We start from the raw sequence: 27,111 nt of genomic DNA, 5'->3' as shown, positions 1-27,111 counted from the left end.
ACAGCCACTTGAATAATCACATCTGATCTGCGTAATTTGTTAGTTATTACATGCTCAAGTGATTCAAGTTTGTACATTGCTTAATTTTATTTCAAAGCAAATGCTATACTTTTTAGGCATTTTACATTTTAAAAATTGGATTCATACAATTCTTTTCATGTGAAACAGAAGTCAATTTATTATCAATTTGATCAGTGGAAGGGTTCTAAACCTTTGCCGTGGTGAGCATCTCTGAAGACAAAAAAACTATTGTAAATGTCCTCAAATGCTGCAAGATGCTATGCCTTGCAGAGCTCATAGTCTGGAGAAAATGAGCAAAAGGAAATGAGAATGAAGAGAACAGACCTGCACAGTATATATTCTGGTGCCCATTTGGGATGAGGAGAGGGTAGACTTTAGGTAGATTCCAAAAAAGAAGAGTGCTGGCAGTTAGCACTGGATGCCCGAAGCAGGCTTCTGTCCATACTTATTAAATACATATATGGGGGAACTGAAGGTATTTAGGACACCTATTTTATTTATTTATTTATTTATTTAGCAGACTTATATCCCGCTCCATTCGCCTAAGCCTCGGGGCAGCTTACAAATAAATGATACTTATCCTGTCCTAGGTAGGCTCACTCTGATTTGAAGAATCATGGCTTGTATCATTCTGGGTCGACTTATATAATTGGTTGTTCTGAACTATCCATGGCCTAAAACGTTTGGCTTTTTTCATTCACTATTCTACTCTTAGACCAATCGGTGTTTAATAAGGAAGCACTGAAGTTACCATTTTTGCTACTTCCTACTTATAAAGTTAATGACATAGCCCTTTTTGCCTTCATAACTGAAGCATTTTTGGTTACTTTACGTTTTGGTTTTCCATTATAATTCTACTTCACTTTTGGGAAGATGTTTTTGAACATCAAAGGCATTCTTTCACAAAGTGGTTATACAGGCAGTGGATTACATGGAGCTGCATAGATGCAGAGACTTCTCTGCTTTTCTCTGCAAGCAGAGGAATGATGTGTGCCTGTAACACAAACCATGTGCATGTGCAGAAAGCTTCCCTTCACAGAAGAGAATGGGGAAGGCCCTGTGCACATCAGACATTTGATGTATTTTAGGTACTTTAATTAAACATCACTAATGTTATTTAAATCAAGTTACTCGAAAAGCATTTGACCAGAGCAAGAGGGATTCAGCTCCCCTCTCTTTTTTTTCCCTTTTGGTTTTAGATCAACATATGGAGTGCAGAATAAATGCTGATTATCTTTGTTTTTTGCCAGATAAAGCTAATTTGGCTTTATTCATATCACTGTAAAAACTCATAGTATTCACACCAGCAGCAAATACATTGATGCCAACAAAAGTAGTTTAAAAAATCCTCCTTAAGATGCTAACCAATTTACTTACAAACACCTATATTTATTATTTCATAAATAGGCGCAACAGCTTCCATAAAAAAAGATTAAATACAGACACAGTATGAAGAAACAATAATACATAGCCATATGTAAAGGTTATAATTTAGCTGTTTCCAATCTGTTACTGCATCTAATAAAATATCAAGAAAGCATTTGGCAGTTTTATACATAAGAGGACGTAAATGATGTTTACTAACTGTTACACATAAAGTGATAAAAAAGCAGTTTTAGGCAGTACAAAATAAATGTGTTTGCTCTTTTCCCAACGCTAGACTTTTTTTGTATAACTAATGACACAAAGCCAATTTCCACTTAATTAAATTCATCTGGGAATAGTTTTCCCTTTTTTCTTTCAAAGAGTTTGAAAATATAGAACTATTAGTCAGTTGCTTAAAAATGAAGTAAAAATATGAATGTTCGCCAATTTAACCCCCTTTGTGAAATCAATAAACTGGAATGAGCCAGTTTCAAATTACAAGTAGCTACAAAAACATTCACATTTTATACTCTAGGAGAGTGTAACATAGATGCTATTTACAAACTTGCTATGACTGCTACATCAAGCCATTTAAAAAGTCTTTAGTAGTTTCATATAAACACCCATTATGAAAACCAATGGAAAATCCAGGACTTATATCCAAGACATCTACAGTTGCTAAGGCAGTTACTAGCGCAGCACTTCACAGCAAAAATAAAAACCAACATAAAATCTGAATGGTCCAAGCCTCCTTCCTTAAGGAAAGAAGAAAAGCAATGTCCATTAAAGGATGTTGAAGGAGGAAGAAAAAGAAAGGAGGGGTGGAGGAAGGAGCAAGACTACTTTTTCCCAGAGTGAATGACCCACCAGCTCAAATAAGTCCTAAGTGCTTAGCAACTTATAATTTCTAAATAAATGCAGAACTGCCTTGACCATGTAAAGCAATCCAGGATGAAAAGACTTCCCTGCATTCCTCAGTGGAAAGAAGAGGCGCTTTACTGAGACATTTTCAGGTAAGGTACAATGCTTTGTCCCTCTGCATTGCCCTGTTTGGGAAGAAATATGGGGATGGGGGGGGGGGGACAGGAGAACAACACTAATTGTTAATATTCCAAAGTAATACATTTGAAAATCAGTGTTTTTATATCTCACACTCAAATATAACATGTGTACAGCTGAAATTTCCTCTGACCTTTGGTGGAAGTTTTATTTCTGTTCTGCTTGTGCAAAAAGTTCACAACTCTGTAAAGTCATTATCAGAGATAATGAAATATTATGAATGTACTAGCAGTAAAGTTGCAATTCTTGGCTGCAGAGAAAGTATGTTTCTCCCAGGTCTCCCAGCTGCTACTGAATACTAGGCAGAACAGGGTTGCAAGAGTCAATTTGATAGTGCACAGAACACCCCAAGACAGATACTTATGGAATGTATGCAGCCACGCCAAATGCCCTTCCCCTATCCCTAAACTCACTCCCAAGGGTTGAGGGATGCTCCAGAACAGTGAAGATTAGTGCTGCATTAGAAAGAAGAAATCAGTGGGAAGGATCCTCTGCACCTTAGACTGTACACAGAGATTTGGGTTTCTGATGGGTTAAATGTACAGTGGTTGGCTCCTCAGAATTTGTAATTTTCCAAAAGAAATATAAAGGTCCCAAGGAGTCCTCTCCTACATAGCTGACAAGGAATATTCTGTACACAAGGTTCAGAGTGGCAGAGCTTACTGTACGTGAAGGAGGCTTGGTACCAAAGTTCCTTAGCTTCAGATTAAGGATAGCAATCAATGCCTGGTAAGGTGTGCAGGTATATCGAACCTCAGAAAGCCTCCCCACACATCCTCATCCCCATCCCCCTCTGTCATATGGCTGCTCCATCCTACCCAAATCATAGCCTTTGAACATAAAGGCACATGGTGACTCATGAACACAAGTTGATTTAATGAAAGTATATTTGCTTGGTTAGGGCACAAGAGCATACAAAAATGGGCCCTTCTCTTAGACAGATGGAGGATTTTTTTCAGTAAAGTCAGTTAGCCTACATATTCCAGTACTATAAAACTAGAATTTTATTTAATTTTGCCTCTCCCTGTAGTAACTGTTCTTACTTAATCATGAATCAAAAACCACACCATTAAGGTGAAATGCAATTCCTATATATTTCTAAATCTTTTTCTGCTCAAGATTAATTAGCTCAAATTCTATCACAAGGCCCAAGAGCTCTATAGGCTATGTACACCCTGATTTATAGGTAAACTAGTCCATACATTATGGTCAACAAATTAATACCACCTTCTTTTGATTGGACACAATTTTCCATTTCTATTATTGATTTTATGGAAAGTTATTTGAAATTAAGTATGTGCAGCACTGCTGCCTGTGTTAAATGTTAAATAACATTCCCAATAGTAAAACATAGTTGCCCAATATATAGAGCAACTCATTACTTGCTTATTATTTTTTTCACTACAGAGTTAGTAGTAGGCAGATACATCCGAACCTTGTAATTTCTTCTTGACAGTAAGCGTAAAAAATGGATACAATATTTGCTGCCCAGCTTTTGTCATAAATATTACTTGACACAAGGTGGCATTCTTTGGCCACTCACCCATTACTGCAGTAATCATTATTCCAGTCCACACTCTGTGCTGGGGGATTTCTGCACCCTGAACGAACATACTCCATTGCTTGGGTAACAACTTGTGCAGCTGTAGATGTTGGATTGATAATATTCTGGTAATCAGGCTGGAGAGTAAAACCCTAAAACAAGAAATGAATTGAAAATAAGATTTGATCGGCCAAGTTAACCTCTTAACTGAAAGACTTGACAAAGTACCAAGTTGTATGTTTGCGTTCTTAAACTAGAAGCATAAGGAAAAATAGAAGGATGCTTGTGCTGTTTCAAACAATAATTTTAATTGATTGAGGAGGAATGCTGGAGAACACAATGCAATCATGAACAACACTGAGACAAAGAACAGAGACATTTTAAAGCCATGAAAAACAACTCATTCAACATGGAAAAATAAAAGAAAGGTCTGTGTATTTCTTAAAGCTCGTATTTCGATTCAACTCAAGGATACACTATTAGTTAATTCCAAGAATATGCAACAGAATCTTTTTGAAGGGTGCAGGCAGCAGGTGGCTGAGTGTTTTATTAGACTACACCTATTCACAATTATTGTTCTCATACCCCTTTTATTTGGTTCAGTCACAAAAGGACCATCTGCTGCTTCTTTTATTTGCACTTCTTTCTCAACTACACACAGAAAAAAAAAACAACTAAAGCTTTTTAACAGTTGTTGGACTAATGTAGCAAAAAGCAGCACCTCTTCCCCTGCTGCCTCCAATTTGCTCTTGTTTTCAGCCAGGAGTGAGCGCGTTTAAATGTTGTTTGCCAAAATCAGCAGAGCTGATCAGATTTTCAAGAATAGTATGCATTGATTTTCCATACAGTACTTAGCTTAAATAAACAAAGACTGCACTGAATGGTTAGGAGCCCTTTATAAGTGCACTGCAATAAACCATCTAATGCCTGCCTGAAGTAAACAGGCTAGATCAGTCTAAAGAAATATACTTGCCAAATATATCAAAAGAAGATACAATACCTAAAGTAAAGGTTTAATTTGGTCGAGTACAGCCTTGGAAATGTATATTTTTGCAAAAATTTTCATTTGTCAGATATAATAAATGCCTAGTTGGAGTGAAGACGTTTCTGAATAACAGCTACAGTTAACATACATCGAGCAGGTTTAATAAGCTTTTGCTACCCTGCTCACAAGATTAACCCTGTTCAACAATGTGGAGTAAATTATAACTTGGATGCACTCATCATTCTAGTATTAAACAGAAGTAGACCTACGATGTCATTCAGGAACAGGCAACCAGTTGCCCATAGTCCTAGCCATTGGCCATGCTGGCTGGAGTAGCAGGCCAAAATATTTGATTACCTACTCTTGATATCGTCCTTATAGTAGAGTGATGGGAAACATGGCACAGCCAATCATCTATGGATGATGCAAGTTACAATTTAACAACATTTGAATGGCTAGAAACTTCCCTATCACTGTTCTAAGAGTCTGTTGCTTTCATGGTAGTAAATGCTGTTACCAAATTTAAGTTTTCTTTCCGTACACACAAGAAGGGTCTAGGACAGTGGTAGTGAACCTGTGGCACGCGTGCTGCAGCGGGCACGCAAGCCAAGTCACCCCAGCATCGCCCCAGCAGCCAAGCATCGGATAACAGCACACGGCTCATCTGAGCTTTTCCAAATATATGTATTTGCTTGGACTGGCTGTGAATTTTAACACATTCATTTTTATTAACACAAGATTTTAGTTTTGAGTTTTCTTATGAAAAATTGAAATTTAATATCTAAGATTTAGCAAAGAGATGTTCTAATTAAGAGACTGAGATTCTTTTAATGTTGTGCTGTCCCCCTGGCATATTTGAATCTGCAGCATCATATTTAGTTGTTTTTTCTAAACGAAAACCTCAGTATTCATGTTTTATTGCACTGTTGGCACTTTGCGATAAATAAGTGGGTTTTGGGTTGCAGTTTGGGTACTCGATCTCTAAAAGGTTCGCCATCACTGGTCTAGGACCCTCCAACAACAACAACAACAACAGAATCCCCTGAAGTTGAAGGCTTACATTTATTCCATGCACAGTACTAGGTGTGCAGTGGCCATCTGCTCTGTTATTATGCTTTACAGCTTGCACTTCATCTTGATAAAAAATGGAGAAGAGGAAGGAAGGAGGCTGTGGTACCATATAGTTGCAGTAGAGGTGTTACCACCAGCTTCCTTCCCTCTCCACCTCGGGCATGCCCTTTATCCTCTTCTTCAAGCTGCTTTCAATCTTTAGAGAGGCAACTAGCATGGCTGTGAGGAGCATGAGGCTGGAGCCTCAGGGCTGGGATTCTGAATAAGCTGATGACTTTCCCCCAACAATGTCATCAGGCCACTGTGTTGCACCCTTAAAGTCTTGATTAAAAAGCAATCTCAGTTGTTACAATGTTAATGCAGGAGATTTTTCAGATGATGGAAAAACATGCATTTTAGCCTTTCCCCATATTTCTGGTGCATCAAAATACCTCGTCATATATTTCATGGTTTAGGTAGAGAATCTGAAACTCTTTGCTCATAATTTTATGAAACCTGATTGTTTATTTCTTTGATGGTCCATCTTCTCTTCTATTGTTGTTATTGATTTCACAATTTTCATTCCCTCCAACTTAATTTTGTTTTGTTTCTTACTTTCTTCTAATTTATCTAGTTTTTAGTACCTTTCAATAATCCATGCATCAATTTTTATGCTTTTTCAATGATATTTCTGTATTTATTTCCTTATTTGATATCCATCTCCTTTGACCCTCTTAAAAAAAACAACAACACAAAACTTACAGGACTGTGCCACTGAAATGAAGTTATTTAGCCTGTTTTCTTTTGTTGTGGTTTTTTTGTATCTGTGCTATTTCCTAGGAAATATTTTATCAGAAAAGGCAGTTATCAAAACTTGTTTATTGAGATATTCGATAAATTTCTCAAAACATAGAAACAGAGCGAGTCAGAAGGGGCCTCCCGGGCCATCTAGTCTGACCTCCAGCACCTGCCGGCTCCACTCACGACATGCCCACCATGTGCACGTCCAGCCTATCCTTGAACACCTGCACCAATGGGGCCTCAACGACCTCTCGTGAAAGCTCATTCCACACCCTTGGGGTCCTAACTGTCAAGAAATGCTTCCTGGCATCCAAATGGAACCTTGGCTCCCTGAACTTTGCTCCATTGGAGCACATCCTGCCTTCCTCTGCAGGGGAGAAAAGGTCTCTACCCATCTCCATGTGACATCCCCTCACATACCTGTATGTTGCCAACATATCCCCTCTGAGCCTCCTCTTCTCCAGGCTGAAGAGACCCAGTTCCCTCAGTCTCGCCTCATACCCCATCCCCTGCAAACCGGCCACCAACCTTGTGGCCCTACGCTGCACTGACTAACCTGGCTATATCCTTTCTGTAATGAGGGGCCCAAAACTGAGCACAATACTCCAGTTGCGGGTGCACCAGAGTCATATAGAGTGGTAGTAATACCTCTCTTGATCTAGAAGCCACACTTCTGGGTATGCAACCAAGGGTGGCGTTCGTCCTCTTGACCACCGCATCACACTGCTGACTCATGTTTAGCCTGCAGTCCACCAGTACCCCGAGGTCCCTTTCACAAGTGCTGCTCTCCAGCCACTTGTCACCTAACCTGTACTTATGACAGCTATTCCTATGCCCCAAGTGCAAGACCTTGCGCTTATCCATATTGAACGCCATCCTGTTGTCTCCTGCCCACTTCCATAGTCTGTCCAGATCCTTTTGGATCTGGAATACCTGCTCCTCAGTTGTGGCCACTGCTCCAATTTTAGTGTCTTCTGCGAATTTGATCAGCAGACTGTTCACCCCTTCTTCCATGATATTAATGAAAAGATTAAACAGGATTGGCCCCAGGACACAGCCCTGGGGGACCCCGCTTGTCACTGGCCACCATCCCGATGATTCCCCACTAATGGTTACCTTCTGCTTTCGGTCAGTCAACCATGCCCTAATCCACCGGACAGTGTTTTGGTGTATCCCAAAACTCCTCAGGTTCTCCACCAGGATATCATGGGTCACTTTGTCAAAGGCCTTGCTGAAATCCAGGTATACCACATCCACTGCATCCCCTCCATCTAGCCATCTCAAAACCTTGTCATAGAATTCCACAAGATTTGTCTGGCAGGACCTGTTTTTGCGGAAGCCGTGTTGTGTGGCTGTCAGCTTCCCTTCCCTGTCTGGCATCACTAGATCTCTCTCTATTATGAGCCTTTCCATTGTTTTTCCTACAATGGACGTAAGGCTAACAGGTCTATAATTCCCCATGTCCCTTCTACCACCCTTTTTGAAAATTGGGACCACTTACGCCACCCTCCAGTCTTCTTGAATTTCACCCGTACTCCACGAGGCCTCAAAAATGGAGGCCAGCAGGTGTGAGAGAACCCCTGCCAACTCTCTAAGTACTCTCGGCTGTAACCCGTCAGGGCCTGGCGCCTTTTGTCTATTTGCCCCAGTACCCATTTCCTGCATAGATTCCTCTTTTGTCTAATCCCTCTAATCACCTCCTTTCGCATCCATGGCAGCACTCTCCTCTGCCTCCCCACCTTACTGACTACAGGTATCATCAAGGCTTGCGCCTCCAAAACCTCCCTTTTGAGTGCCATCCACCCCTCCTCAACTCACTTACCTTCCAGTAAACTATCCCAGGAGACTTTCCCTAGTCTGGCCTTCAGTTGGCCAAAGTTGGCCCTCTTGAAGTCCCAGCTTCTAGTGCTCAGCCTGTTGCATGTCCCCAGTCCCCTGATCTCAAAGCAAAGTATGGAGTGATCACTCACATCCAGAGGTCCCCTAATCTGTACTTCATCTATCAGCTCCTCCCTATTGGTCAAGACCAAGACAAGGATGTTTCCCCTCCTCGTTGCCTCTCGGACTCTCTGTGTGAAAAATCCTCCCTCTATATCTTCTAGGAAGCGACATGACCTGGCTGTCACCTCCGAGTGAGTCTCCCAACTAATATCCGGAGATTGAAATCTCCAATAATTACTGTGTCTCTCCCCCTAGATATCCTTAGAATCTGGCCTGTCAGGACATCATCCAGGGTCTCAAGGTGACCTGGAGGGCGATAACATACCCCCACTCTCAGATCTCTTTCCCTATCAAAACTCCTAAGTTTCACCCAGACTGCCTCTACCAAATCCCCACCTGTGCTGCATTCTATCTCACTGCATCCTATCCCTTCCCTGACATATAAAGCCACGCTCACACCTCTCTTTCCCTTCCTGTCCTTTCTAAAAAGGCGATACCCTTCTATGTTCACCGTCCAGACTTGCCTTTCATCCCACCAAGTTTCTGTGATTCCCACCAGATCATACCCACCTATTCCCAGGAGAGCTTCAAGCTCTTCCTGCTTATTACCCATGCTCCTAGCATTGGTGTACATGCACCTCAACTCCTTCCCACCACTTCCTTTCCTTGGAGTTCCCAGCCTCCTCCTTCCTCCCATCTTCCCTGATACCTGGCCTCTCTCTGTAGGAGTCCTGTCAGTCCCTGCAGTACCTCTAAAACCCTGTTCCCAGAGCCCTGATCCTCTCCCCACACTCGTCCAGTGCAGACACGTTTCTGTGGGGCCTGAACCCTCCCCCCCAGCTCAGTTTAAAGTCTTCCGGACGAAGCTCGCTCGAGCACCTCCAAAAGACCTTTTCCCCATCCTCGTGAGGTGTAACCCATCCCTTGCCAGAAGTCCACTGGCAAGAAACCAAGTGCCGTGGTCGAGGAACCCGAAGCGTTCCTTCTGGCACCACACCCTAAGCCAGTCATTCACCTCGGAGACTCTCCTGTCCCTTCCTGGCCCAAATCCCCAGACTGATAAGATTGACGAGAAGGCCACTTGGGCCTTTAGCTCCCTGAGTTTCTTCCCCAAGGCCTCAAAGTCCCTGGTGATCCCAACCACACCCTGCCTGGCCACATCATTTGTGCCCACATGGATCACCAGGAGCGGCTGGTGACCCCCGGAGCGAACAAGATGCTCCACTCTGTCCTTCACATGCTGGATGTTTGCGCCCGGCACGCAGCAAACCTCCCTTGTCTCCAGGTTGGGGCAGCACACCGCCGCCTCAGTGCCCCTCAGCAGGGAGTCCCCAGCAACAATCACCCGCCGCCTTGTCTTCCTGGTGGTGGCGGGTGGCTGTGCCCTGGCCCTCGCCTCTCCTGCAGCAGCCCCCTTGCCGCTTGTTGTCCCAGGTTGGGGGTCCTGCTGATCCCCCGAGGCCTCATCAGCCCCAGCCTCCCCAAGTGGAGAGAACCTGTTTCCCAGCTCCAGATTGGTGCCTGTGGGTGACATACCTCCATATCTCCGTGGCTGCTCCTCCCGTGGCCTCTCCCTCAACCCTCTGTCCAGAGGGGGGCTGCTCCCGGGGGGCCTGGAGAGCTCTCTCAGCCCTCAGGCACCTCATCTCCTCTTCTAGCAGGGTCACCATCTTGCACCGAGGGCAAGTGTAACCCTGCCTCTCCTGGGGGAGAAGGGTGAACATGTTGCAGCTGTCGCAGCAGACAGCAACACCTGTGACTCCCGCCAAAGCCATCTCCTGGTCTGCCATTGGGATCCCTTCCGAGACCTTACCTTGGTCCCCTGCCTTGTTTGTCCTGCAGTTCCTCTTACCCACCCAGTTCTCCCAGACAAAAACCCACTCGCACACACACACAAGGATAAAATAAACTTAAATTTAAATTGGAAGAAAAACAAAGCAAGGCAAAGCACAGCACAGCACAAAACAAACAAACAAACAAACAAACAAACAAACAAACCTCTGTGTCCCAGGGAAGGGAGTCCCTGTTCAGCCCGGGCCGCAGCTAAGGGACGCAGACAAGGGAGGACACCAAGAGGCCAGAGCCAAAAGGGCTTGCCGTGGCTGAGCGTGGCCTTATCAGTCCCTCAGGCCAGTGGCTCCTCCTGTCCGCTCCCTCCTGGCTGCTCTAGCCACTCTGGCCCCGCCCCCTTCCTCTCCGCTGCTCCTGGCCCTCTGCTCCCCTGCCCAGCTCCTACTTTGCCTTCGCCAGTCCCCTGGCCACTCAGCACTCGCTCCCAGCCTGTGCCTCTGCTGCTCTGCCAAGAGGCCAGAGCCAGAAGGGCTTGCAGTGACTGAGTGCAGCCTTCTCAGTCCCTCCGGCCGGTGGCCCCGCTTGTCCGCTTCCTCCTGGCCGCTCTAGCCACTCTGGCCCCGCCCCCTTCCTCTCTGCTGCTCCTGGCCCTCTGCTCCCCTGCCCAGCTCCTACCTTGCCTTCGCCAGTCCCCTGGCCACTCAGCACTCTCTCCCAGCCTGTGCCTCTGCTGCTCTGCAAAGAGGCCAGAGCCAAAAGGGCTGGCAGTGCTTGAGCGCGGCCTTATCAATCTGTCAGGCCGGTGGCCCTGCCTGTCTGCTTCCACCTGGCTCCTCTAGCCTCTCTGGCCCCACTCCCCTTCCTCTCCATCCTCTACCAGTGCTTTTATTTATTTATTCATTTATTTATTATTAAATGCTTTTTTATCCCGTCCTCTCACAGAAGTCTCAGGACAATATTACCTGTATCACTTTTCTTATTTCCTCTTAGTTAATCAAGGTATTTGTACAATATAATACCTGATGATATAAGTATAAAACAGCTTCATTAAATACATCCCAGTTTAATCCAATAAATTAACTGAATACTAGATTTGTTCAGCTATTAAATAAATTCATCAGATTCACTCATTCAACAAGACAATATGAACTGTATGTTTTATAGTTACACATGAAATTAATTCTCCAACATATAGTTCATAAGCAGAATGAAGTGCCTAATTTGAACCTCAAATTAAGATTACTTCCTAAAACAAAATTAATAAGACTGATATATCCATATACTGTTCATTACCAATAAATAATTATAAAATTGGATGCAGATTTTTGCAGTTAGTCAATATTAGAAAAATCAAATTACATGATGGAAAATTAACTTGAATTTTCATTATTTCCTAGCTCCTTCTCAAACAACTCCATCATCATCATTAAGCAGAGACTGATCTAAAGATAAGTTTGTAATATATTTTATAAGCAAATAAAAGCTAGCAATTGATATAGTCCGTGCTGGGGTTAATCAATTTCAAATTGAAAAGACAGAACAAAAGAAAAAGGTCAGTGTCATTGTGTTAATGCAAAGGTCATTTTGCTAGTGGAAATTCGTTCCTAATTATGTGCAAGAAAAGTATTCAACTAAAGTTATGTTTGTGTAAGTGAAATTAAACAAATGGTCATACATTCCACTTGTGCAACCTGTTGCACAACTGTTTGCACAATGGGCATAATGGGCATCTGTGTGCATGACAGAAAGATTCGGTGAAGTTCTTCTATTCATATTTGAGTCTGCAGAAGATCCTGTTGAAAGGTCAGAAACTCAGTTTACTGTGGAGCTGGGAGAATTCCTCTGTAGTCACAGAGGAAAATCAAAGTAAAACAAAAAACAAAAAAACGGAGGGATAAATTTCCCAATGTATGTATTCCAAAGTGATAAGGACTTATTGCCATTCCAAAGAATGTATAATTTGTATAATATATAATATATAAATAGCACCTACCCACAAAATGCTCCTGGAACAGAAACACAGCATTCTCTTACTTCATTCCAAGAGAAACAATGACCATTTGCAAGGCAAAGAGAGGAATTGGCATTTGCAGCAAATTTGGGGTTGGTGGCAGAAAACTTTTCCTCCGTGCTTTTTATTCACTCTCTTGAAATTGCTATTTGAAGTAGGTTTAAGATAGCAATGTTGCCAAAATAACTCAGAATACAAATGTTTCTCATAATACTCACATGGATTATGAATCAAGCATCATTATTCTTCTACAGTTCCAAATCTAAAATGAGATTCTACACATTGACATTAATTGCAGCTCAGAGAGAATTAAGCGATATTCCCAAGGTAGACCTTTAAGATTCTGGGTGAACTGTGGCTTGACCTAGGCATACAGGCATTTCCTTAACCCATTTGACCTATAGGCCTGGCATATATGCTTTCTATCTAGCCTGTTTTTTTTTAAACTGGGAGAAGTCAGTTGGGTCAGCCCAACAGACTATTTAAATAAGCATCCTGTTTCCTACTGGTCAACCAGACCCTTTGCAAAACGTATAAACCTATAGATGATTTTGTTGTGAAATATCCATGTACTTGTTTGTACAAGTGCAGGGACTTTACAGCTTCATTTCCCCAAGTCTCCAGTTGTGCTCTCAGATAACTCACAGTTCCATGGAGTACTTTGGGAACATTGCGAAGCATTCCCTAAAATGCAACGAGTGCCCAGAACTTGGACATTTTTTCTAGGAGCAACTAGGTTACAGTATGATAGTAGCCTGTCAAACCTCTTCATGGATCACTGCCTTGTCATGGTGAAGGGGCTTGCATAGCTCAATGAAGCTATGAGCTATGCCGTGCAGGGCCACCCAAGACAGACAGGTCATAGCAGAGAGCTCTGACAAAACGTGATCCACTGGAGAAGGAAATAGCAACCCACTCCAGTATCTTTGCCATGAAAACCCCATGGACAGTACCAAAAGGCAAAAGATACGACGCCAGAAGATGAGCCCCTCAGGACGGAAGGTGTCCAATATGCTACTGGGGAAGAGCGGAGGGCTAGTACTAGTAGCGCCAGAAAGAATGCAGCGACTGGGTCAAAGCCGAAAGGACACTCAGTTGCAGATGTATCTGGAGGTGAAAGAAAAGTCCAATGCTGCAAAGATCTATACTCCATAGGAACCTGGAATGTAAGATCCATGAATCAAGGCAAGCTGGATGTGGTCAAACAAGAGATGACAAGACTGAACATCGACATCTTAGGAATCAGTGAACTAAAATGGAAAGGAATGGGTGAATTTAATTCAGATGACCATCAGGTATACTACTGCGGGCAAGAATCCTTCAGAAGAAATGGAGTAGCTTTCATACTCAATAAAAGAGTAGGAAAAGCAGTACGGGGATACAATCTCCAAAATGACAGAATGATCGCAGTTCGAATCCAAGGAAAACCATTCAACATCGCAATAGTCCAAGTCTATGCCCCAACCACTGGTGCTGAAGAGGCAGAAGTTGACCGGTTCTATGAAGGCCTACAACACCTTCTAGAATTAACTCCAAATAATGATGTCCTTATCATCATGGGGAATTGGAATGCTAAAGTAGGAAGCCAAAAGATAACTGGAATAACAGGCAAGTTTGGCCTTGGAGTACAAAATGAAGCAGGGCAGAGGTTAGTAGAATTTTGTCAAGAGTATACGATGGTCATAGCAAACACTCTTTTCCAACAACCCAAGAGACGACTCTACACATGGAAGTCACCAGATGGTCAACACAGAAATCAGATTGACTCTGTGCTCTGAGGCCAAAGATGGAGAAGCTCTATACAGTCAGTAAAAACTAGACCAGGAGCTGACTGTGGCTCAGATCATGAGCTTCTGGTTGCAAAATGTAGGCTTAAATTGAAGAAAGTAGGGAAAAGCACTAGGCCACTCAGGTATGACCTAAATCATATCCCTGATGAATATACAGTACAGGTGACAAATAGATTTAATGAATTAGATCTGATAGACAGAGTGCCTGAAGAACTATGGAGGGAGGTTCGCAACATTGTACAAGAGGTAGCAACTAAAGCCATCCCAAAGAAAAAGAAATGCAAGAAAGCAAAATGGCTGTCTGAGGAAGCTTTACAAATGGCTGAGGAAGGAAGGGAAGTGAAAGGCAAGGGAGAAGGAGAAAGATACACCCAATTGAATGCAGAATTCCTGAGAAAAGCTAGAAGAGATAAGAATGCCTTCTTAAATGAATAGTGCAAAGAAATAGAAGAAAACAATAGAATAGGGAGGACCAGAGATCTCTTCAAGAAAATTGGAGATATGAAGGGAACGTTTCATGCAAAAATGGGCATGATAAAGGACCAAAATGGTAGGGACCTAAAAGAGGCAGAAGAGATTAAGAAGAGGTGGCAAGGTTACACAGAACTATACAAGAAAGAGCTTAACATCCCTGATAACCACGATGGGGTCGTCACTGACCTCGACCAGACATCCTGGAATGTAAAGTCAAATGGGCCTTAGGAAGTCTGAGCAGCAACAAATCTAGTGGAGATGACAGTATTCCAGCTGAGCTATTCAAAATCTTAAAAGACGATGCAGTAAAAGTGCTACATTCAATATGCCAGCAAATTTGGAAAACTCAACAGTGGCCACAGGATTGGAAAAGGTCAGTTTACATTCTGATCCCAAAGAAGGGCAATACCAAAGTATGTTCAAACTACCGCACCATTGCACTCATTTCACATGCTAGCAAAGTGATGCTCAAAATCCTACAAGCTGGGCTCCAGCAGTATGTGGACCGAGAACTACCAGAAGTACAGGCAGGATTTCGAATAGGAGAGGAACTAGAGATCAAATTGCCAACATACGCTGGATCAGGGAGAAAGCTAGGGAGTTCCAGAAAAACATCTACTTCTGCTTCATGGACTATGCTAAAGCCTTTGATTGTGTGGATCACAACAAATTGTGGCAAGTTCTTAAAGAGATGGGAGTACCAGACCATCTTACTTGTCTCTTGAGAAACCTATATGTGGGTCAAGAAGCATCAGCGAGAACTGGACACGGAATCACTGATTGATTCAAAATTGGGAAAGGCGTTCGGCAAGGCTGTATACTGTCTCCCTGCTTATTTAACTTATATGCAGAGCACATCATGAGAAAGGCAGGGCTGGATGAATCACCAGTTGGAATTAAGATTGCCAGGAGAAATATCAACAACCTCAGATATGCAGATGATACCATTTTAATGGCAGAAAGTGAAGAGGAACTAAAGAGACTCTTGATGCGGGTGAAGGAGGAGAGTGCAAAAGTTGGCTTGAAACTCAACATTAAGAAAACTAAGATCATGGCATCCACTCCTCTCACTCCCTGGCAAATAGATGGGGAAGAAATGGAGGTAGTGACAGATGTTATTTTCCTGGGCTCCAAGATCACCGCAGATGGGGACTGCAGCCAAGAAATTAAAAGACGCTTGCTCCTGGGGAGGAGGGCTATGGCAAATCTAGACAGCATACTAAAAAGCAGAGACATCACCCTGCCAACAAAAGTGCGTATAGTCAAGGCTATGGTTTTCCCAGTTGCAATGTATAGCTGTGAAAGCTGGACCATAAGGAAGGCTGAGCGCCGAAGGAATGAGGCCTTTGAATTGTGGTGCTGGAGGAGACTCCTGTGAGTCTCTTGGACCGCAAGGCGATCAAACCGGCCAGTGCTAGAGGAGATCAACCCAGACTGCTCTTTAGAAGGCCAGATACTGAAGATGAAACTCAAATACTTTGGCCACCTAATGAGAAGGAAGGACTCCCTGGAGAAGAGCCTAATGCTGAGAACAATAGATGGCAAAAGAAAAGGGGACGGCAGAGGATGAGGTGGCTTGATGGAGTCACTGAAGCAGTTGGTGTGAGCCTGGGTGGACTCCGGGGGATGGTGAAGGACAGGAAGGCCTGGAGGAATGTTTTTCATGGTGTCGCGATGGGTCAGACATGACTTTGCGACTAACAACAACAGCAGCAGCCTGTCAAAATCTGCAGAGCAACATGGCGCCCTCTGATGGTTTGCAGTCAACATTGCAAGTACTTACAAGAGCTAGTATCAGGCCTGTGAGTGCTTGCAGGGATTCAAACCATCACTATCATATGAACCAGCTGTAAGCCACAGGAGGAGCTAAAGGCTGCTCAGCCATGCCTAACCTCACAACAGCAATATGAGTCTTTTTGGTGGATGCTTTGTGTTCCTGATTTAGCATCTACTTCCAGTCCTTCTTTGGTGCCTTGATTCCTGTTTGTTCCTGACCCTTCCTGTGCTTTTGCTTTTTCTATAGCGTTAGTGCCTGTCTCTCAAATCTCCTTGCCTCTGCCATGTCTGGTCTTCTGTCTGTCTCCTGTTAGACCTGACTTTGCCTTTTCTTCTGACCATACCACTTTCCTCTAAGACCTCTATTCACCTCCATTATCCTTGCAGCTAGTGTTCCAGTTGTAGACACCTGCTGTTTTTGTCTCAGAGCTGATACAGCAATTATCATGGATTAATGTAGAACTCTGAAATACCTATCTTCTTCAAGTTCTCCTTTAAAGAATCTATGCAGTGAAGTTCCATTTATGAATGTGTTAAGCCTAATATTATAAAAGATTAGCAAAACTATTATTTACTTTGAAAGACTTCCTCCACTTGTGTTCAGTTTCAATTATTTCCTACTAAATATGCAGAATATTGTACCCCAATTCAGCATGACATGATGTGACTGCTTTCTTGACTGATCCACAAGTCACTGGCCCCCCATTCACACTTCATGATGCATAACTAAGGCTTGGGTGCTTCACAGGAATGAGAAAGTGCACTTCCTGAGCAGTGTTCACCAATTCCACTTTGCATCAAGTTGCTCAAAGAAATAGGAATGCCCCATTCCTGAGTAGTTTTTTTTTTCTTTTAAGGCGCCTGAATCTGGAATTCCTGGTTGATGGTAGACAAGAACCTAGATTTAGAACCCATGGAATGTGATTTAGTTAAACAACTCATAAACAGCTATTATCTCTGAAATGGGTCTCTGTGTCTTGAGCCATTAACTATATACCTCAACCCATCAGCTATATCTTCCAGTGAAGTGGCAACTGTCTCAATGAATTGCAGTTTTACTACTCATGAGTCAAAGCATATGCCAAAGCAGACAATGAAAGTGGAAAGCGTATTTTGTACAGTGTAAGTCCTCCAGCTGTCAAGCACATGATTTGGTATTTATATGGGAATTGCTTTGGAACTATCTAATTTGATGCTTACATTGGAACTGTCAGGTCTGATCAGTGGGTTTTCTTGAATTGCTGCTAATTGCCCCCTGCCCTCTTTCCCGCTTCTGTTCTTGATATTGACTGAAAGCAGCAAACAACCAAATATATAACAACTAGATATTTGAACCTTAGCTTATCAGGGTCCCCATTCCTACTGGAACTACAAGCCAATGAAATAGAAGCAATAGTTCTTGCATGATCCACAGTTTTTCAAATTTGATTTGGAAGCCATGCTGTTGTAATTAGGCTTGCTGAAAATGTATATGCCAAAAGTAATTGAAGAAGTTCAGAAATGCAAAGTGAAAAAAGGGCCTCAGACTCCAACTTTAGTAAACATTCCAAGCACTCCATGAACTGTCCTGGATGCTTATATCACTCTGATGCAGAAATACTTCATTCTTGTATGTATGGTTTTGCAAATAGTAATACCATGTTTTAAAAATCAGAAAATGGATGCTTTGTACATTGAGATAATGCCAAAGTTTTCTCCTTGTATTATTACTGAAGATAAAATTAGTACATTGACATGCCTTGAATTTTAAGTTTCATTTTCTTGCACCAGATTGAAATAAAAATAGGGGACTAGATAAAGATTAATTTGATGTCAGATGGGACATTTGCTCTTTAATTAGATTTCTGTATGCCTAGCTGGGGGTTTTGTGTGCAACTATAGCAAGTAGTAAAAAGCCTGCAGCAGAACCTAAACTGTGATCCTCATCTCTATACTTTACTGGGAACTAATTTCATTTCCTGCCTGTCTGGAAAGGTATTTTCAATAGACATCAATGTTTTTGTCTTCAGAACTGATTTATTCATCAATCTCAATGTGATGTTTTTTAAACCTTTAAATTACATCCAAATCCTAAAGCATCTGTTTATTTCACAAGGAAATTGAAAATCTGTCTGTGTGATATCATACAAAGATTTCCCCTTAAGGTTATAAGGACAGTTGACAGATATTAATGATTTTCCCTTCTTTTTAACCACATTCAGAAACATAGTGTGGAGGAAAATGGTAGGGGAAGAAACAGAGGCAAAAATGTCAAAGAATGTACTGAAAAGAATGTACACTAGCATGACAAAGAACTTACTAAATAAAAGGTGAATCAGAAAAATAAATGAAACTGCAATTTCTTAAAAGTCCCCAGTACAATCATATTGCTGAAGAAAATAGCTTTTATACTATTCTAAATAGCATTAATCCATGTATTTAAAACAGCACAAGATGACCAGTGCAAGTTTTTTCAGCACTAGGGTTCAGACAACAGAGCACCATACTCAAAGAATGAGTAGGGATTCAGTATTAGTTGTAGTTACACAACTAACAACAACAACAATAACAAACATGTTGAGTAATGTTGCCTGAAGCCAATGGAGATAACAGGCCCACAGTTTACAATGCAAGAACAAACCATGGATTTGCCATAGCTTTTAGTACAGTTGCAGATCAGATGACATGATAGTTCACATTTTAACAACCATGTCATGTTTCTATAACAAGTAGTAAAGAGCCATTGTGGTGCAATGATTAGAGTTTTGAACTCTCTAGGTCAGGGGTCTCATACTCGGGGCCTGCGGGCCAATTGCGGCCCATGGGATGATATTTTGTGGCCCCCACTAGATATCAAAGTTTAGTGATAGTGCAGCCCGCGCGTTTTTCTCACACGCACCTGCATGAGTTGTTACCCAGGGTGCAATGTTCCCTCTAACCTGCACGCCAGGATGGGCAGGACACAGGGGAGGGGCCCTGCGGCCTTCAAAGCGCCGGCGGCGCCCGGGCCGGCCTCTGGGAGCGACGTGGGATGAGCGGCCCACCACCACTGCGGTGGTGGAATACTTGATACGGCCCAGCCTCACCCAGACCCTACTTCCAGCGGCCCCCAGGTAAGTTGAGTTTGAGACCCCTGCTCTAGGTGACTTTCGGCTAAGCACTGACTCTCAGTCCAACCTGCCACTGTGGAGATAAAATGGAAAAAGGGAGGCTTGTGTAAGCCACGATGAGTACTTTGCAGGAAAAGGATGGGCTATCCCATACTCAACCCTTGACTGTAGATTATCACTGAAGTCCTGATTTAAAGTCACCAAAACAAACCAATTCTATCAGTTTTTATTTCCATCATAAGCATGTTTTTCATAGAGCTTTAATGGATGCTGTTTGTTTTTTCAGGACTAAATGACCTCAAAATATGTTTAATCACAGCAAGAAGTAGCTCACATCAATGTATAATTGTTGTAAATATCCATCCCTTCTATCCCTGGTTGCTGCTAAGTGCAGAGGGAACACTCAGATCTGATGACAGAGCAAGATGACATCATCATCCCTGCTAATTAAAAAATCATGATGCTCTGAGCCTGTGAGCCCTGGTCTCACAGCACTGTACAGCAGTCCTGCCTTGCATTTGGAGTATCTCTGTTACCAAGAATCACACAGCAATACAAACTCTGGCAGTCATATTCCAGTAACTGTGTTCTCTGGAATATATAACCAAATGCATCTGGTTTACAAACAAACAAACCAACAAACCAACACACACTTTATTTTCCCTTTTGTTTTCAATGACCACAAAATTCCTGCATAAATGTCAATAAGTCTACGAGTATTACAAGAAAGTTGGTTAAATTTGTTAGACTTCTACTAGGCTGACTTTTGCTAATGAAGCTCATGATTTAGAAGGTAATATCTGACACATGACCTGTGTGAAACTTAAGACAGAGGCAATCAATCTATGTGAATGTGCAACATAATGGATTCATTATACCATATGTAAGTTAAAGCACATTGAAAAAATAATTGGGGAAACCTACAACCATTGAGATGCTAAATGAACTGTCACTGTTTAGAAAAAATATTTGGTCACTTTAGTGTACACTAAATGAAAACATCTGAATAAGGCATAGTGTCATAGCTGGGTTCACAAAAGTCCACCAACAGGATATAACTGAGATTAAAGTATATGTTCATGGTATGACATAAATTGATGGTAAACATTTTCTGTTCTGTTAAAAAGGGAAAAAGATGAAAGGAAAAGTATGTGTTTTTTAACCTGTGGAACTGAGAAATAAGTCCTTTGATGTGCTATTAAAAACAACACAGTTGACTGATGCTCATTTGAACACCCTTATGTGCAACTGAACACAAGAAAAAATAGACAGCAGGTCAAAATTATGAATTGTATGAGCCATGGTTTTAATCATCATGGCTTTTTCAGTGTATTGTTTGTATAGATGGCAGAAGTGGTGAAAATGCAGGGTTTTAAGTTCCCCTTTTCTATGCAATGACTTGTACCTTTGTAGATGAAACAGACAAACTAATTACAGCTGTGAAGTATGCATTGGGACTATAGTTAAGTAGCCTGATACATCCAGTAGGTCCCAGTTTCAATCCCTGGCATCTCACTAGAATGACATAAAACTCCATGCAAGGGCCTGGAGAGGAAATAGTTCTTGAGTAGCTGCCTGAATGGTCTCAGCAGAAGTAAAGGTCCTTTGTTCAACAAAATCATGAAGTGGCTGCAAGCTTAGAAAAGAGCAGGATCCCTCATGCTGGCCCACAGGCTGTACACACACACACTGGAAACTATGATATGGTTAGGGGGAAGAGGTACCCCCTGGCCTTTCTCCTATTGGAAGAAGCTACCCTTACGGACTATAAGCTGCAGCTGCATATATAATCTAGATTTTAGAAAGTAGAAGAGGAGAAAATTACACAGTTATCACTGAAGTTTCAGGACTGTAAGAGATTAAAAACTTAAGTAAGACTTACTTGTTGCATTGTAGGCGAATGCAAAGCAGACTGGACCTGCATTGGTAGCTGGTTCCCAATGGACTGCTGCATTGTAAGTGGCTGGTGTTGTTGTAAACTTAGGTGCGGGTGAATTGGAGGACTCATCTGAAGGGATGGAGGTGGAGATACAGCCATGTTGGCTATGGAAACAGTCACAGGCATTTGGTTGTTAGGCTTAGGTGCTATGTTCCTTGGAATATTGGGATGTATGGCTGTTATGTGAGGATTCATCCCTGCTTGTTGGTGATAATGGGAACTTAGATACAAGGCTGAATGAGGTTGTGTAGATCCATGGAACACTGACTGCTTTGCATTTATCATCTGAGGTTGTTGGGATACCTTAACATCCACAGGTTCGTTGTAGCTCTGTTAGGGAGGGGAAAAAAGGAGAAAATACTTGAATGCTGATGTGTGGCAGCAAGCTGACAGGTGTCATAGCAGACTGCATGTATTGGCTTTTAGCTTGCTCTACTCTACCAGTGACAAGAGAACCACAGCCACCACAATAGAAGCTTCATAATTACAGAACAAAATATATTTTATAAAAAGTATCTGTATTAACTGTATCCTTTCTCCGAATTTAGGCAACACTTACTTCTTTTCAATTTTGGACTGTATTGTCTAGCTTAAGGTGATGCATCAAACAAGTTAGCATGATAATGTTATGACTTAACTCTGAAATTTCTTCAGAACAGCTTAAGGCACAAGCAGACTGGAATGGGAAAAGGTACTGTTATTATATTGTTATTTATTTTATATTGTTAATTTTATATTGTTATTTTTGTATTTTCTTGTATTTTATTTGTGCTGTGAGCTGCCCTGAGGCTTCGGCAAGGGGCGGCATAGAAATGTTTTAATAAATAAATAAATAATAAATACTTCCTCAGGAATTTAGATTCAAAAACATTACGGGCCTACCAATAAGTACTAGGATCTTGAACTGGACCCAAAACCAAACTGGTAATCAGTGCAATTATTTTAAAATTAGCGTGATATGAATAAACCAGAATTTTTCATCAACTGAACCTGCCAAGTCATTTTCAATGGTAACTCCATGTAGAATACTTTATTTATTTATTTATTTATTTATTTATTTATTTATTTATTTTTATGCCGCCCCATTCGCTGAAGCCTCGGGGCGGCTTACAACAATAAATAAAACCACATAAATTAAAATATACATATAGAATAATAATAATAATTTAAAACACACAATATAAAATAAGCCACCCTGGCCAGATAAAATTCAGTAGTATTAACATTTAAAATGTTGCTTAAATAAAAAGGTCTTTGCCTGGCGCCGAAAAACAAATAATGACGGCGCCAGGCGGACCTCTCTGGGGAGCGCATTCCATAACTTAGGCGCCACCGCTGAGAAAGCCCTCCTCCGAGTAGCCACCCTCCTAATTTCTCTCATGGGGGGCTCCCGGAGAAGGGCCTTTCCCGCCGATCTCAGGGGGCGACTGGGCATATATGGATGTAAGCGCTCCTTCAGGTAACCAGGACCCAAGCCGTAATCTACTCAGGAGATTACCAGAGCATGGATAACCTTGGCCCCAAACAATAATTTGAACATCTTTTTTTACCCCTTATAGTGGCAGCACATGGTAGATAGCCATCTAGGACCAGTTTCTAATTTCCAGGTCATTACATTTCAACATCTTGACTCTGGAAAAAAGTCTTGCCAATGCTTCTGGGTCCACTAATGCCCTTTTCTATTTCCTGTCTAGAAAGCAATAGCATCTGCTGACTACTTGTATCATTATAGTTGCAGCAGCAGAAGAAAAGGTATTATTATAGAGTTCTGTCCCCAGACTGTGATGGTGAATGGTCCTATGCCTGATCAGTGCACAATCTTGGAAGCTACCTACACTTGGAGCAGGTCTATCAGCTCATCAGTTTTAGGGCACTATCCCAATAGGCATGTACGGCTAGAACAGAATTAAGTGAACCAGTAAAATTTAACACAAACACAGACTTTTTGGGATAATCTGTAGGAGAAATATTTTCTGTAACAACTTCCATATAACATTTAAAAAATATATTTGCATCAATTTTGCTCAGTTTTCCCCACAGTCATTTCATAGCTGACTTATAAACTAGATGTGCTCACATAAATGCAGAAAAGAGTAAGAGATTAATTCCCAAGGGCTTGCCAGTGGATATGTACCTGAATAATAATTCATCTCGTAGGGAAAAGTTGAATGAATAACTAGTGAAAGGTGAAGCATGCCAGGGAAAAAAAAGATAAAATGTTCCTTGAAAAGAAAGCAGTACTATGTCAAAACAAGGGTTGGAAGATGCATATATGCCCTTATCCTATAACCTCCATGTCACATTTGTTCCATTTACAAGTCAAAATAAGTTTAACATTACTCCAGGCACTCTGGGGTCACTGGAGCCTGTGAAGAACCATTTGTATTCCTTTTGATGTATGCACCATCACCACCAATCAGCCAATATGCACATTACAGAAATTGGTTCATTATGTGCAATGATATGCAATGAGAAAGATGATAACTTCATCTGCCCGAGTCAAACTGAAGTAATGACGGCAACAAAAATGTATTTTCTCCAGTAAACTAAGCAAAATTAAATGGAAATGATAAAGGGAATTCAATTCTCTGTGCATAGGTAGGAATGTGTTCTACCCGCACAAAGGGTGGTATACTAGCACACAGATCCAGAAAAATGGAACACTCAAAAAGGCAACAAAGCAAGAAGTGTAAAAACGTTGCTCTCTTTTATTATAGTGGGACAAAGAAAAGATGCCACATACCAATGGGGTCTCACTATCTTTCTAACTGTAATGGCAAGTGGAATGATTCTTCTCAAACTATAAGGGATTGTTCCACCAAGTCACAGTCTCTGCAGATCTTGCATATGGAAGAGAAATCTCAGTCTACTGACAGTACAATCCTTTACATATCTACTCTGAATTAAGTCCACTGAGTTCAGTTGTAATTATACTAAGGTAAATGTGTATAGAAGTGCAGCCTCAGATATCCTGGTATCATGCTAGGCAGAAAACAATATTTGATCCAGGCTGTATTCTGCTCAAATCCCCCCCTCCCTATTTCTTTAATGACATTGCTTTTTCCTTGTAACGGCAATAAGGTAAGTTTCCTTGCCCATAAGTGCTGTCTATAGTTTTTCATGAGACCGTGAACAGTAGTGCAGAGCAGGAGAAAAAGCAGGAAGTGAGGGATGAGAAGGTGCAGGGGAATGGGTTTCTCAGAGAATGATGGAGAAGGTTGGGATTCAGGCAAAGGGAGTGAAGAATGTGAGTCAGAATCAAGACGTAGGCTGAAAGCAAATTAGGTTTTAGCAGACATTTTAGACTTACTAATAAATGTGGTGGTAAAGGAACTGTTAAATTGACTTGTTCTTTGCTTTTGAAAACAGTCAAATGGGATTAGCAACACGCTCCAGGTGATTTGAGATACAATTTCCATTGGCTCCCAAAGCCAATGGACAGGTACTGTGGCTGCATAGTCCAAAATAACTGAAAAGTACCAGACTGTGTAATCTTACAGCCAGCATGGCACAGTGGTTGAAAGTGTTGGACTAGTTTTCAGTAGATCTGGGTTCTAGTCCCTGCTCAACCATTGGGTTCACTAGGTGACTTTGGACCAGGCATTTACTCTCAGCCTAACCTGCCCCACAGGATTGCTGTTGTGAGAATGAAACAGATCAGGAGAACCTTGTAAAGAATCTTTCCTTGCAAGAGGAAGAAAGCTGGCGCACAGATATAATATAATGATAAATAATACTAATCTCTTTGTAGGTCCCTAGTTGTGTGAGATAAGAATTTCATACAGGCAGAACAAGAGAGACAGGCAAGTAGGCCGTTCTGACAGAGGCTCCTGACAGAGGTTACCCCCAGGGAACATGGTGGGGCATTAACCCTACAGTGCCATCCATCCTTAAAATAGTCCTCTAACAAGGCTGCTGTTCCTCACAGAAGTTGAAAAATAATGCCTAAATTGTATGTGGTCCATATCTGACGCCACATTTTATTGTATGTTGAACAGGCCATTGTGTCTCTTAAATAACTTGAGGTAGGTTTTTACACCCCAAGCTTCTGGAGTTGCCTACACAAACTACTTATAAATATCTGCTCAACAGGTATAGTAACAAATCCTACTGTCAGCCTGAACAAAAAATGCCATGGTAAGCAAGAAAAACTGCTTGTTTTTCCAAAAACAAAACTGCATTTCACAGCATTTTAAATACTGCTGTACAATTTGCTATACAAACTACTTGCAGAAGTAAGGAAAGTTGCAACTAAGGGCAATGCAAAAGCTTAGTCAGTGCTATAAATAATATCATAATCTGAATAGCATGATGTAAATGCTTTGTAATGTGATTTTTTAACATTATTTTTACACATATCAAACAGCTTGGCAGTAGTACCATTGATTTCAATAAGAATGGGAAAAAGGCTTTGAGAAAATTCTAGCAAACTAGGATATGTAGCCTAATAAAACTCATCAGGTCTAGATTAACAACATTCACCTTTTGACTCCCAGTACAAGCCCCCTCCAAATCTAGAGTATTCACATAGCAAATCTATACTTTTCTGGCATGGAAATACTTTCAAGCTGTTTCAATCAAAATATTGATGACTTTGGCATGTACGACTAACTGCTCTAGAACATCAATTCTTACAATAGGTTGCAACAGTAGCAACACCACTGCTGCATCAAAACACTGATATTACAGGCAGAGGCAGTTTTGATGAGGCTCAGCCTCATGTAATAAAGAACATGGGATGTGGTGCTGAAGGTTGTAGTGGAAGAAAGGAAGTGGTGGGGCATCTTGAATCATTGAAAGTACTGTTTTGTTTGCACAAGGCACCTTTGAATTCAAGTTTACCACCCAGCTTTGCTTAGCCATGCAATGAGTATACCACTGCTAATGAGACCGTTCATGCAAAATTAGGCTTCAGCAGTAAAAGACAACTTTGTAAGACAATATCCAGAATTCCAGTTGGTTTTGTATAATAATACTAACCATTTGGCTATATAATAAAGGTTGGCAACTTTCAAGAGCTGGGGAACCCACATTGCCACCCTGGATCCCAGTGGAGGCTGCACCACTGTCCCCCTACCTACCCTGCCACTACACAGCCAAAATCTGGTGGTGCAGTGGCAGGGAGAAAAGCCTGCATTAAAAGGAGAATTGGTAGTTTGCTGTCAAATTTCAGGGACCATTTTGTGCTAAAAGAGATATTGCAGTTTGTTCACCTACCCAAGTTATAACCTACAAAAATGTATGTAAATGCATCACACAGTGAACTAGTTCACATGTTACAGATACACTCAGATACACTACTGCTTCACAGAGGCCACACAATGTGCACGTTACAGGACCTCAACATTTACACATAAACTTTTCTTCACAGGGACATTCCTGAGTTGTCATTTACAAGCAGAGATGAAGAACGCTTGGCTTGCATGACCCATTCATCCCAGCAACCCAGGAATTGATGCCATGTCATGAGAACCAG

At 41.7% G+C, this 27,111-nt stretch overlaps 1 protein-coding gene across 2 annotated transcripts in view; it reads right to left on the bottom strand.

The window, feature by feature from the left end:
- Nucleotides 1-579: 579 nt before the first annotated feature.
- TOX (thymocyte selection associated high mobility group box) overlaps nt 580-27,111 on the bottom strand; it is a 257,804-nt gene continuing 231,272 nt past the window's right edge. For both annotated transcript variants that reach the window (XM_044424442.1, XM_044424443.1), the window contains 3 exons: nt 21,579-21,965; nt 3,989-4,140; nt 580-2,432 (listed from right to left, as the gene is read on the bottom strand). In XM_044424442.1, the coding sequence (XP_044280377.1) occupies nt 2,396-2,432; nt 3,989-4,140; nt 21,579-21,965 (576 nt within the window). In that variant the 3' untranslated portion in view covers nt 580-2,395. The remainder of the gene's footprint in view (nt 2,433-3,988; nt 4,141-21,578; nt 21,966-27,111) is intronic.

This window comes from Varanus komodoensis, unplaced genomic scaffold, assembly GCF_004798865.1.
Source record: "Varanus komodoensis strain SLA01 unplaced genomic scaffold, ASM479886v1 scaffold14_1, whole genome shotgun sequence".
NCBI lineage: Eukaryota > Metazoa > Chordata > Lepidosauria > Squamata > Varanidae > Varanus > Varanus komodoensis.
This window is presented reverse-complemented; position numbering and strand designations above follow the sequence as displayed.